This window comes from Lathyrus oleraceus, chromosome 7 (genome assembly GCF_024323335.1).
Source record: "Lathyrus oleraceus cultivar Zhongwan6 chromosome 7, CAAS_Psat_ZW6_1.0, whole genome shotgun sequence".
NCBI lineage: Eukaryota > Viridiplantae > Streptophyta > Magnoliopsida > Fabales > Fabaceae > Lathyrus > Lathyrus oleraceus.
Window position 1 is genome coordinate 74062374 of NC_066585.1, and position 14776 is coordinate 74077149.

A 14776-nucleotide genomic window follows, 5' to 3' on the forward strand; every position below is an offset into this window, starting at 1 on the left:
TAAAATCACAAGTCAAATTATTATTCTTAATCCCCACAGGTTCGAGGGATTTTCCAACCTTGTATTTACATAATTTATTAATATTCAGTGGAGACTAAAGGTTAGGCAAATACTAGTTTGGTATTTATGAAAGGATACCATATGTTATACTAAGAAAATTATGTTTGGTTTATGCCTCATAAAATTGGTTTATTTCAGATAGGGGTGTGAAAAAAAATCAATTATTATTAATTAAATTGATATTCAAATTGTTTCACTTTTTAAAACTTAATCCAAATATTAAAATATAAAAGTGGGTATCCATTTTATTATTCAAATATAAATCGACATCCATAATAATAATATGGTTTAGTTATTGGGTACCCAAATTTTATTATTTTTAGAAAAAAAATTATTTATTTTTGAAAAAAAAAATTCTCAATAAAAAATATTTTTTTTCATATTTTTTTAAAATTTTATATTTGAGAAAATATATTTTTATTTTTAGAAATTATTTTTTTTAAAGAAAATACATATTTCTTTTAAATATTTTATATTTTTCCTTTTTTTTTGCTTAAATGGCATATCCTGTAATTTGCTTGTGTTTTTTAATTTGGTCCATAAAACTTTTTCTTGTCATAGTCCTTATATCTCACTTTCTTGATTGAGGTAGTCCATAATGTTAGAAGTCTATTAAAAAAATGTTGAGATGTCTGATGATGTAGACGTGGAAATGAATTTATATGTTCTTTTGTTTAATAAATTACACACATGGAATACTTAGTGGATGAGGGTCAAAAGGAAGGACTAAATCCACTCTACAAATTCTTCATCTTATTCCTCTATTCAAATCATATTCTGCAATTTCTTCCTCTTCAAACTGCATTAGTGTTAAGGTCGTTGGACATTCATCCATGGCAACATCATGTTAGAAAATAAGCACTAGAATTAAATTTCTATGTGTAGGGAAAAGTCTTAAGGTGAGAGAGAAATAATAGTAGAATAAGAATATTATATTTTCTACTTTTTCATTCATCTGTCATTCCCTTTATAGAGTAGGGATCCACAATTACATCCATAGAAGAAAGATCTAGAGACACTTGTCCTTATCCTCTAAAATTATAATAAAATTAATTAATAAAAGAAAATTCTAAATTATTGTTTGTTCTTATCCTTTTGCAGGACAACCGTTGACAACTCACAGTACCAAAATCCAGCTCAATAGTAATACTATTGGATGCTTAATCAGGAATTCTTCAAGTGATAAACCTAATGGGCTTTTGTATCTTCCTTTGTGACTTACGAACAGACCCATCTTGTGTTGTTTTTATTAAGCCCAATTAGATTTTTCTGAACTATTTCATTTGACTTTGTAACATTACCGTACCCATTGAGACAAATCTTGTCCTCAAGATTAAAGTGCGGAAATTTTGATGTCAGTTCACAAGTGCTTTCCCACGTGGCCTTAGATGCTGGATGTCCTTCCCATTGGATCAAAACCTCAGTGATTTCATTGTTGATGGTGCGATGGTTCAAAACGACGAAGGGGTTTGGTGTCGCCGGCGGAAAAGCGTCTAGATCCGGTAATGGAGCAGTTTGGGTAGTAGGGGTTCCCTGACAAAGTTTGAGTAGAGAAACTTGAAATACAGGGTGGATTCGTGAAGCCTTGGGGAGATCCAATTCATAAGCCACAAAACCAATCTTCTTGATGATCCGGAACGACCCAAAGTAACGTTTTGCGAGTTTCTGAGAAGATCGTTGGTGAACAAAGCTTTGGCGATAAGGCTGAAGTTTTAGGAAAACCCATTGATCTACTGCAAAGGATTTGTCTTTCCTATGACGATTTGCCTATTGAACCATCCGATTTCTAACTCTGGTAAGGTTTTCCTTTAAAACTCTGAGGATTCTGGATTTGTTAAACAAAATCTCATCTAATGATTGAATGTTGGATTTTCCTACAGGATACGGTAACAAGGATGGAGGTTTTCAACCATAAAGTGCTTCGAAAGGCGTCATGCCGATTGAAGAATGGAATGAAGTGTTGTACCAAAATTTGGCAAGGGAGAGAAAACGTGTCCACAACTTAGGTTCTTCGTTGACAAAACACCTAAGGTAAGTTTCCAAACACCTATTCAAAACTTCTGTCTGACCATCTGATTGAGGATGGTATGGGCTGCATTGTGGATCCCATTAGTCTCTATTATGATAACAATGGTGCTATCGCACAAGCTAAGGAGCCTAGATCTCACCGACGATCCAAACACATACTTAGGCGTTATCATCTCATTCGAGAGATAATAGATAGAGGAGATGTGAAAATATGTAAAGTACCTACACTTGACAATATAGCTGACCCACTGACAAAGCCTCTTGCGCAGCAGAAGCATGATGGCCATACTAGATCAATGGGCATACGGGGTATGCCTGATTGGCTCTAGTGCTAGTGGGAGATTGTTGGTGTAAGCCCTAGAGGTCAATACTTTTGGTACTTGTATCGAATTATTTAAAGGCATTTTCTTTATTATGGTTGATTAATAAAGTCCCTGGAATAGATAGTCCGTTTAATGTATTAAGTGTGACTTAATCATGAGAACACATTAAACATAAGGACACTATTCTTAAAGTTTCCGTAGTCGAGCTTTAGTGTGAAGTGGGATAACATTAAAGCATTAAGACTATTATGTTTGTAGACTGATGATCACATCTCATGGATCATGGATAAGGAGTTATCAAGTCTTAAACATAGGTATGAATATTAGGAGTAATATTTATACCGGATTGACCCGCTATGAGAATACTATATAGAAAGTTATGAAAAGTGTCATAAGTTATTCTCATGGTGATAATAGTGTATTCCACTCTTCGACCTGAAACCACTATGGATCCTAGATGTAGAGTCGAGTGCTTTATTGCTGATCCAACGTTGTCCGTAACTGGATAACCATAAAGACAGTTGATGGGTACTCCACGAAGCATGCTGAGGGACATGAGTGACCTAGATGGAATTTGCCCATCCTGCATAACAGGATAAATGTCTATGGGCCCAATATTGAACTGGACAAGGATGACATGGTCTATGCCTTGTGTTCAATATAGACATAAGGGCAAAAAGGTAATTATACACATAATTATTATCACAGATGGTTTTGTCTGATCACATGACATTTTCGTGTCTTGGGTAGCAGTGATGTGTTGCTAGATACCGCTCACTGTTTATTATGTTAAATGCGTGATTTAATATAATTGCCAACGTCACGAAAACCTACAGGGTCACACACAAAGGACGGATTGATGAGAGATAGAGTAACTAAGGAATACCGTAAGGTACGGTGCCCTTAAGTGAGTTATAGAACATCGTAAGGTACGGTGTACTTGAGTAGAATACGAAATATGGTAAGGTACCACGAGCTTAAGTGATTTTGGGCATATTATAAGATATGGGCCAAAATACACTTAAGTGGGCCTTTTAGCTTGAAGCCCACACAAGTGGTTCTATAAATAGAACCCTTGTGCAGAAGCATTGGTTGCGGTTGCATTCTTTTCATTTTCACTCTCTCTCTCTCTCTCTCTTTCACTCAAAGCCTTCATTCGTACCAGCTAGCACTGAGATTGAAGGAACCCGTTCGTGTGGACTAAGTAGAGACGTTGTCATCATTCAACGTTCGTGATCGCTCCGTGGATCTGCATCAAAGGTTTTGATTGTCACAAGAGATCTGCACCAAAGGTTTCAGTCGTCACAAGAGGTAAATATTCTATCACTGATCATGATCATCCGTAAGGATCTCTAAAGGAGAAAATTTTAATTTCCGCTGCGTTTTGGATCGCAATTCTCCTTCAGTGGTATCAGAGCCACTTACGAAACCATGAATCGGATAGTTGTTTATTTTCTGTATTAATATGATTAAAAGACAGAATGAATCAATTAATTAAACGGGTAATTAAATTTGGCATCATGAGTGTACGAGTTGGATGATTGATGTTGACTATGCTTCGGTACCGACATTAGTATGGTGAAGTAGCGATACATCGATCGTCCATATGTTACGCAATTGAGACCGACCAACTTATATATGATATAAGTAATCTTAATGCAAAGTACGGTATATGTGATATACTGTTTCTGCTTCGTTCATTCAAACACTAAATGGTTGTTTTCCTTTGAGCGATCAATGGTCATTTGCTTTGGATCAGTTATGTGTTTGTTAAACGAGTCGTCGAAATTTAATTTGGTTTTAATTAATTAAAGGAATTAAAATTAATAATAATAATAATGTGTTTGTTATTATTGCCTTGTGGTGATCAGTTATGGCCTTAGTTGTCCTTTATTTTGTTTTGGGTTTTTAAATACGACCTGCGTGTCGTGCCTCTCCTTTTAATCTCTTAATGTAACTTCTTTTCTCATCTCAAACCCTCGTATGTAAAACGAGTTTCTTCTGGAATGTAATATTATGAAGAAAGAGAAGAAGACAATGTTATGAAGAAAGAGAAGATTTCAATATCAAAGGAGGACAACCTTGAAGATCTTGCTTGGAGAAGCTTAGATCGTTATTAGGTTAGCTTAGGTTCTCTCATTGGCTTGGGAGAACAATTGCGCTAGGGGCCATAACTGTTTCATTGTGAATGTATGTTGATGCATGTGTATGTATGTTGATGCATGTGAGAGACGATTTATATGATAAATAAGCCGGTGAGATCATAAAATTGCAATTCCCTCAAATTAAATATTAAGTTTATGCTTTCCAAGTTTTAACACTCATCAAGACTAGTAATGGATAATGTAGGTTTCGCCTACGTGAGGTGCATGATCTATATATTAGTAAGGTGCGATGGGATAATTGTAATATCCAACTTTTAAAACAATGGGTCAAACTTAACTAAAAAAATTATAATAAGATTATATATATGTTTAGAAGCAAGAGTTGGGAATGATCCATATGATGGATTGGAATAAGGAGTTATTCACCCAACTGAAATTTTCAAGAGTTGTATGAGATACAACTGGAAGGAGTTCCTACCTAAATAACCTAGTTTTGTGTAATCCGCCTACGTGGACTTAGAACGAAGTGAAATATGGATCTCGACCCACTAGAAAATCTTCCAACGGGATTTTCCGAATCAAATGATGAGGGTCATTTGTTTTGAGTAAAATAGTGGGAGCATATTTGATTAAAGGCCTAATTAAATATGTCAATGATACTTATATTTTCTTAATCCTTATGTAGATAACCATGACAGCAAACACCTCTAACAACATCTTGCGATCAATCCTTGACAAGGAAAAATTGTCTGGGACAAATTTTCTGGATTGGCACCGAAACCTGAGGATTGTCCTCAAACATGATAAAAAGCTGTATGTCTTGGAGACACCTGTTCCTGAAGAGGAACCTCCTAGTTCTGCACCTAAGGCAGAAAGAGATGCTTATAAGAAGCATGTCGATGATGCCAATGAAACTGCTTGTCTCATGCTGGCTACCATGAACTCAAAATTGCAAAAGCAACATGAGAACATGTCAGCGTTCGATATGATCGAACACTTGAAGATGCTCTATCAAGAGCAAGCAAGGCATGAGAGGTTTGAAGTTTCAAAAGCCCTTTTTCAAAGCAAGTTAGCTGAGGGAGCCCCTGTAGGTCCCCATGTACTCAAGATGATTGGGTATGTGGAAAACCTTGAGAGATTGGGTTTTCCCCTCGAAAAGGAACTTGCGACTGATTTGATCTTGCAATCGTTGCCAGATAGTTTCAGTCAATTTATCCTAAATTTCAATATGATTGATATGGACAAATCTCTTCCTGAACTGCTCGCCATGTTAAGAACTGCCGAGCAGAATCTGAAGTCAAAAGGGAAGTCCATTCTGATGATCGGAAATGGAAAGAGACAGAACAAAAGGCCCACTAAGCAGGGTGATAAAGGGAAAGGCAAGGAAGTTGCCAAACCCAGACCCACTGTTGCTGCTTTAAAGCCTAGTGGAGGCATAGCAAAAGAAGGCACCTGCTTCCATTGAGGCATAGCCGTGTGGACTAAGTAGAGACGTTGTCATCGTTCAACGTTCGTGATCGCTCCGTGGATCTGCATCAAAGGTTTTGATTGTCACAAGAGATCTGCACCAAAGGTTTCAGTCGTCACAAGAGGTAAATATTCTATCACTGATCATGACCATTCGTAAGGATCTCTAAAGGAGAAAATTTTAATTTCCGTTGCGTTTTGGACCGCAATTCTCCTTCATAGTTTGTCTTTGAAGTAGAGCAGATCTGCCTTAACTGTGAATTTCTACTGCATGAGTTGATCTTCCGATGCTTTTTTTAACAGCTTCTGACCTGCAGGGTTAGTCAAGATTTTTTTTTGCAATTTGGAAATAACAAGGGAGCAGGGGGAACTAATTATGGCACAAATTTCTGCAACTGGTGGCTCATTTACTCGTGATAATGCATCTGCGACAACATTCTCTTTACCAGGTTTGTAATGGATCTCATAGCTATAGCCAACTAATTTAGTCAACCATTTTTGTTGTTCGGGTGTTTGGATGGTTTGGGTCATGAGGTTTTTGAGGCTTTTGTGGTCAGTGTAAATTTTGAAGGTGGATCCTAATAAGTATTGTCTCCATTTTTTTATTGCTTCAGTTAAAGAATAGAGCTCACGCACGTATGTGGAGGACGAACTCAGTCTGGGGCACAACTTTTTGCTAAAGAGAGCTAAGGGTCGGGAGTTCTGAGATAACACAGCGCCTATGGCAGTGTTTGAAGCATCTGTGGTTACTTCAAAATGCTGCTCGAAATCTGGAAGGGTAAGTGCTTGTAGGTTTGCCATTGCTTGTTTTAATTTCTCGAAAGTTGTGGTTGCGGTGTCTGTCCATACGAAAGCGTTAGCTTTGAGTAAATCCGTAAGAGGGCTAGCGATCTCAGCGTAATTTAGGACAAAGCGTCTGTAGAATCCAGTTAGACCTAGGAATGCGCGAAGGGTTGTGATATTTTTAGGTGTTGGCCAGGCAATCATGACTTGGATTTTAGTTGGGTCAGCTTGTACACTACTGTTTGTGATGGTATGCCCTAAGTAGTCAACAGAGTGCACACCAAATTGGCATTTTGCTAGTTTGGAAAAACAATTATGGGTAGATAGGATGGACAGAACTTGGTGTAGGTGAGTAAGGTGATTTTCCCATGAGGGACTGTATACAAGGATGTCATCAAAGAAAACAAGCGCAAATTTGCGCAAGAATGGTCGAAGAAGGTCATTCATGGCAACTTGGAAAGCATAATGGGCGTTAGAAAGACCAAAGGGCAAGACGAGGAACTCATAATGCCCATCAAAAGTGAGAAATCTTGTTTTATGAATGTTTTCTAGAACCAATCTGATTTGGTGATATCCCGAACGGAGGTTTATTTTTGAGAAGAATACCGCACCATGCAACTCATGTAAGAGTTCGTCAATAGTGGGAATGGGGAATCGGTCTTTGACGGTGATGGTGTTTAAGGCTCTATAATCGACACAAAAACGCCAAGTGTCGTCCTATTTCTTGACCAATAGTACCGGGGACGAGTAAGGGCCAGTGCTTGGTTGGATGATACCATCTTGAAGAATTTTTTAAATGAGTTTTGTCATAGCGTCTTTTTGATAATGGGGGTATCGGTATGGTTTGATGTTGATGGGTTGGGCGTTGGGGTTTAGATGTATGTGGTGATCGTGTGGTCTCGTTGGGGGAAGCGTTTTTGGTTTGTCAAAAATGTGGGAAAGTTGATGGAGTAGTTGTTGTATATCTGGGTGACAGTTGAGGATAAAGTTGTCCCGGTCTGTTGAATCATTTTGTGCATGAGTTATGGTAGATTGAGTGAGGGGTATCATGGTAACCGAGTGGAATGTGGCCACTGAGTGTGTGTGTATCATTCTGTTAAGTTGGTGGATGGATGCGGGAGTGGCAAGTTATGGTTTGGTGCCGGTGATTGTAAGTTATGTATTTTGGTGGTGGAATTGCATTGAGGGGATAGAGAAATCAGAGATAAAAGGTCCTAGTGTTTGCAACCATTTGACTCCTAGGACTAGGTCCGCCCCTTGAATTGGTAGTACATATAGAGGGATTGTGAAAAGGTGGTTTTGAATCATTAATGGTGTATCCATACATAGGCCAGAACAATGCAAGTATTCACCATTTCCAACCATGACAGGGAAAGATGGGAAATTGTGAATGGGTATGTGTAGGAATGTTGCAATTCTAGGTTGTATAATGTTGTGGAAGCTTCCTGAGTCAACTAGGACAGTGAGATTGTGGCCATAAATGGAGGCAGTGAAGCGAAGGGTGCGTGAAGATGGTTGGCCGGTGGCTGCTTGTAATGAAAGTTGAATGGAATCTGGGGCTGTTTCAGATTCGGTTTCCGTAGGGGATGCAGGTGAATCATGGGTTTCAACAGGGGTGGAAGTGGGGTCAGTTGTGTCGGTTAGGGTTAAATGTCCTTCATCTGTGAGTAAAAGCAAGAAGGGTTTTGTTTTGCAGCGGTGACCGGGATGGAAACGTTCATCGCAATTGAAACAAAGGCCTTGGGTTTTTCGTTGTTGCATTTCCGTTGGGTTTAAACGACGTATTGGAATATGTTGTTGTGGGTCTGGTGGTTTTGGTAAAGTAGGAGTGAAAGGAGTGGGTAACAATGGTTATTTAGAAAACTTAGAGGGGTTAGTTTGGTAAGGTCGGGAAGCAAGTGTTTTTGATTCAATTAGTTTCGCCAAGCCAATAGCTTGCGATATGCTGGTGGGTTGGTGGATAGCTAACTCATTTTGAATATGATTTTTCAAACCAGAAACAAAACAATCAATTATAGCAGTAGGTGAAAGACCGTTTACCCTGTTGCAGAGGCGTTCAAATTCTCTTTGATAATCTGTCACTGTTGTTGTTTGTTTGAGTTTAAACAATGCTTGTTGATGATTGTCATAAGCAGAGGGACCAAAACGGACCTCCAAATCCTTAATGAAAGCATCCCATGTCGACAATAGAAGGTTGTGAAACATCCATTGATACCATCCAAGGGCATCACCTTGCATATAACCCGCTACATGAGCCAAGCGTTGGTGGTTGGGAATGGAGTAGTGGGTGAAAAACTGGTCAGCTTGAAAAATCCAATCAAGTGAGTTATTTCCATCAAATGGTGACAGACGTAATTTTGGGGGGTTGATTGTAGGTTCTTGGTTATTGTTTGAGCCACTATTGGAATTTCGGTTGTTACTAGGGATAAGGGTAGATATTTGTGAGTGAAGGGTTTGAATTGAGGTGAGATAACCTTCATGGCGGTGGTCTTGTTGTTCATGAAAAGATGTAAAAGTTGCTGCTAAATTGTTGGCAGATTCCTGCAATTGCTGCAGTGATGGTGGTTCGGGTGGTTATTGTCGGGGAGGCATGATGTAAGCAAATGAGAGCACCAAATTATTAGAAAATAAGCACCATAATTAATTTTCCCTATGTAGGCAAAAGTCTTAAGGTGAGAGAGAGATAATAGTAGAATAAGAATATTATATTTTCTGCTTTTTCATTCATCTGTCATTCCCTTTATAGAGTAGGGATCCACAATTACATCCATAGAAGAAAGATCTAGAGACACTTGTCCTTATCCTCTAAAATTAATAAAAGAAAATTCTAAATTATTGTTTGTTCCTATCCTTTTGCAGGACAAATGTTGACAGCTCACAATACCAAAATCCAGCTCAATACTAGTACTATTGGATGCTTAATCAGGAATTCTTCAAGTGATAAACCTAATGGGCTTTTGTATCTTCCCTTGTGACTTACGAACAGGCCCATCTTGTGTTGTTTTATTAAGCCCAGTTAGATTTTTCTGAACTATTTCCTTTGACTTTGTAACACATCATCAATAGGTAATTACTCAGAGTCTCAAAACCCATCTTGTGGTTGCAATTGAGCAATGAGGATCTTCAGCTCAAATTCAATTGAAAACCCTAAACGACGATTTTGAAAATGTTCAAATTCTGGTGTGTCAGGTTACAAGCTATTCATATGGGATGATGAACTAGAATGCAACACATCAAATGAATCCAAAAATTCAGTCGGTTGCACTTGCACAAAGGTAGTACTGGAACTAGATTGCATCATTAAAGACATTGAAGCTAAGAAAAAAGAGAATATGAAATTGAAGTTGGAAAGCAAAGGGAATAAGGTTGATTCGTTTAAGCTCTTGTTGATTGTATCTTGGTGTATATTCTTTGCTTACCAGACATGGTAACAATAATGATGTTCATGGTGTCTGTATTTTGTTTTTTATTTTAGTCCCTAGAAGAGGGATAATTGTCTAATGTCGTCCCTGTAATGTTTAGTATTGAATGGATAAGAACCATTGAAATTAATGATGTATGTCCCTCTATGTTTGTGGCATTTTGGTTTTCATCCCTGTTTCATAATGATTTGTTTGTATTTCATCCTTGTTTCATAATGATTTATTTATATGTCATCCCTTTATGTTTCCGATTTGTTTGCATAATACTATAGTACATTTAGGCATATAGATAACATAATGATGATTCATGTCTTAAAATAACATAAAGCCACTAGGCATACAATTTTGTCTCAAAGTACAACAAATATACACCATAACAATGTATCAAATTATAATAAACTATACCATTACATAACCATAACAAAATACACCATGACAAAACCATAACAAAATGTTTAATTTCCACACATCCGTAAGGTTTTGATGGACCACTTCCTTCTCCTTTGAGTTTTATTTATTTATTTAAGGACCATTGTCCTATTACTTCTCCTTAACTCCAATTTCCTTGAAACTTTTGGTTTGATTAACTTCTTTTGCAAAAACAAAAAGGAATATTAGAGATGCAATAGGTACAACACGTCCATAGGTTCAAGTCACTATCAAATGGTTTAGTTTGTGCTTGACTTTGTTCTTGGATTGTATTACTAAATGGTTGGGCCGTATTACATGTTGCAGTTTTCTTTGACTTTCTTTGGACATAAAACTCATAACATTGGTAAAATATTGATGTCATTAATAACATATTCAAAGTATGGACATGTTCAATACCTTCCTTTTTTAAGCTTTAGGGTCAACACTTAACTTGTACAACTTCTGGCATTATGGCCATGTATACCATATCTTGTGCACCAATAACTTATTTGTGTCCTTTCCTTATTAGGGTCTTCATCAGGTTCCCTCCTCCTCAATTTCTTATGCCTTCTAGGTCCTCTTTTATATGATGGAGGTAACATCTCTTCCATTAATAAGGCTTACATTATAACCATAACATCCCACATAAGTCTTCTTGGAATAATAATCATCCACATAATCTTCAAGGCATTGGTTCATAAAACCTAAAGTAGTTATTGCATTCTACAAGGCATGCCTACTAATTTCCAAAAGTTACAAGTGCATGTTTTTTTTAAGTATCCATAATAAAACTATTCATGGTATGGATATGTTCAACATGCCATAAGTTTTCACCAGACCAGTTTAGAATCCAACTCCCTGCATGTTCTACCTTCTTATCCAACTTAAGTCTAGGTTAAGGCATTATCTTATGTTTCCATCTATCAACTTTTTCTCTTAAGCTAACATTCATATTCATGAGATAGTTTCTTATCCATTCACACATAGTTAATATTGGTTTATCTATGGACAATAATATAGTGATACTAAATGTCTCAGATACATTATTCATAAGTACATAACATTTGGGATAAAAAGTAAAAGCATGTTTACACCATGCTTTGGTAGGTATGTTTGACAGCCATTCCGAACCTTTCACATTAATCTCATTCAATTATTTCATCTTAACACCCCAAGCATGAATATATATGGCCTTTGCACCTGTCATCATCAAGTCTCTAATCTGAGTCCCTCCACCAAACTTCTTTTTGAACTTGGCATATAAATGCCTAAGACAAAGTATATGCTCTACCCTCTCAAACATTTCTTCAAACATAGGGATCAAACCCTGCAAACCAGTTTCAAATAAACAAAACAAACATATATCAATGATAAAGAACCTAATAGAAATCAGGGATGAAATCAAAAAAATTCAAAACACACTTAGGTATGAAATCCAAAATTGAAAAACATACTTAGGGATGAGATCCAAAAGGTTTACTGAAGTGAACTGCATATGAAAGTACCTTTTGTTAATCATAAATGAAAACCCATCTTTTATCTTGACCAATGTCCTCCAAAAGCAGGGTAAGAAACCACCTTCATGACTCATTTGTCTCAGTTTCATATACACCAAAAGCTAATGGACAGTATTAGTCATTTGGATCTCTACCAATAACAATAAGAATAGTCCATCCATAATTAGTCTTTAGATGACATCCATCAACTCCAATGAATGGCTTGCAAGATGTTGCGAATCCATTCTCAACCCATCAAATCAAAAGTAAAAACAGTCAAACCTTGGTTGTATTGTTGCTTTAACCTTTGCCATTACAAGTGTTCACATGATTGACTCTCCTTAACTCTGCTGGATATTAAGGAGGACAAAGAAATTCTTATCCTTCTAGGCAGACCATTCTTATCAACAGTCGGAGCCATGATAGATGTAAAAAGAGGAAAAATGACTTTCGAAGTAGGTGACGAGAAGGTAGAGTTTATCCTATCTAAATTTCTAAAAGCATCTGCCATGGACGACTCTTGTTGTGCAATTGATATCATTGATGAACGCATAAGATATTTGGATAAGGAGGAGCATATCAACACAATAAAACTTCCTTTGACGCCCATAATGGAAGATGATGGATTTAAGCCAGTTACACCTTACATAAACGATAACCTTAACGAATGATTATCGCTTACCCCTGATCATATGCCAAGCATTAAGAAACCCACAATAAAGCTTAAGGAACTGCCTAAAAACTTGAGATACGAGTTTCTTGATGAAGAACTCAACCGTCCAGTTATAGTAAATGTCAATCTAACCTTTTCAACGTTATCTGGATCAGTACATTAATGGATTGTAAACAGAGCTTTATAATTTTTCTTTTTCAATTTTTATGTGCAGCCCTTTCTTGGTCTGTCGCTTTTTCTGCAAGCGTTGTTACTCCTTCCTTCACAAGATCCCAAAGATCTTGATAACAGAACACAACCTTCATCTGCTTGCACCAATTCTCATAATTATTGTTCTTGAGAATCGGAAGATTCGCTAGAAAATACCCGTTTGGATGATTCATTGCCATCCTTATTTTCTTCCCACGAATCGCTCAAACCAGAGCTCTAGATACCAGATGTTGAAAATCCACCACAATCTATGGAGAATTTCTATCAATCTTGATGAACAAGATTGTTATCAACCACACAATGACGATGAAAAGAAAAGAACAACTGAGAAAGAAAGAAAAGAACGTTGGAGAAGAAGATGAATATTTTCTGCAGAGTTTTCTCTCTGCCCACAACCTGTGGAAAACTTCTTTATTCACTTTGCAACTGCAAAATTCTGTGAAAACAATGTTATGAGTTATTTTCAAGAATATGGGTCTCTCCCTCTATTTATAGATTTAGATTAGCTTGCTCCATAAGCCAAATTCCAAATCTATAAAAACCCAAAATAGATAACACTACTAAAATAGGCCTAAGTCGAAATCCTGTGTGAAGCAACATGCTTCGACACTTCGACACACTAATACAACTCGATACACTAGGCTATTTGACACATCCTTGTTCTGTCAAGCAACCTGTTTCGACACAATGGATTACAATTCAACACTATTTTCCTATTATGAATTGAAAGAGATTTGGAATGATATTCTTATCTGGTTAAAGATCAAACATGACCCTAAAGGATGACGTGAGGAATTGAGTTGAATCATCGTCAACTGTCGAAAAAAATGTTGGAAAGCAACTCTTCTCAAATATCCATTTGCATAGACAATCTATGAAACTTAGAAGTTTAGAAATAATTGTTATTTTGGGAACAAGATTAGAAATAAAATTATAAGTCCAAAATTATAAGTCCAAAATTATAGACAACATAGTTTATAAATATTGGATTAATCCAAAATTTAGAAATCACATAGTGTCATACCTTGATTTTGGCCCTGAAAATTTTTCCCATCAATAATTCGTTCGCATTCTTTTTTTTTCATGACCATTCCATCTGGTCATGATGCTACCCACCAACGTTTGTTGTTGGACTCGCTACCACGACCAATCCATGTTTGTCTTTTGGGCCTTATTTTTATTTTATTTTTGGTATAAGATGATTAATCTCCCTAGCCATGCAAGATTTGAAAACTATTTTATTTGTTAGAATCAAGTGAACCTCATGTTTCATCTTTCGTTCCAATTTCATCGAGGTGATTATTCATCTTTCATTTGTCTTATTACCAGTTTTCACCCCCTTTCAAATAAATTACGTGTCAAGTGCAAAATATTTTATTTTGGGTCATCATTCATATTCATTCTCTCATTCATTCATAATTTTCAAAGAAATTCACCATATTTCTCCATTCATATTCATTATGCATTCATTCATGATTAAAATAAATTCCACATTTTTCCATACACACATTCCATAACAAAACCAAAGAGATGGACTTGAACTTTGATCTTTGAACTGAAAATTTTCTCTTACACTACAAACATAAACATGAGTACATAAGCATCTTACATCATGAGTTAATCCTGAATCACTACCTACAATTACAATGTGTTCATCACATTTGAGTCTAATTGAAATGAATTAGGGGTTCTCCAAATAGCCCACATTTGTTCTTGTGCCATAGCAAACTCCACTTCCATGTTCCCTATTCTTCTTTTAGAACAAAGCCCTTTTCTCTCAAGATGAAGAGCTCATCAT

The 14776-nt window shown here is 36.7% G+C and overlaps 1 protein-coding gene across 1 annotated transcript; it reads right to left on the reverse strand.

The window, feature by feature from the left end:
• Window positions 1-8617: 8617 nt before the first annotated feature.
• Window positions 8618-9004, reverse strand: LOC127102109 (uncharacterized). Its single transcript, XM_051039524.1, has one exon. It carries the CDS (start codon window positions 9002-9004, stop codon window positions 8618-8620), a length of 387 nt encoding a protein of 128 aa, XP_050895481.1.
• Window positions 9005-14776: the final 5772 nt, after the last annotated feature.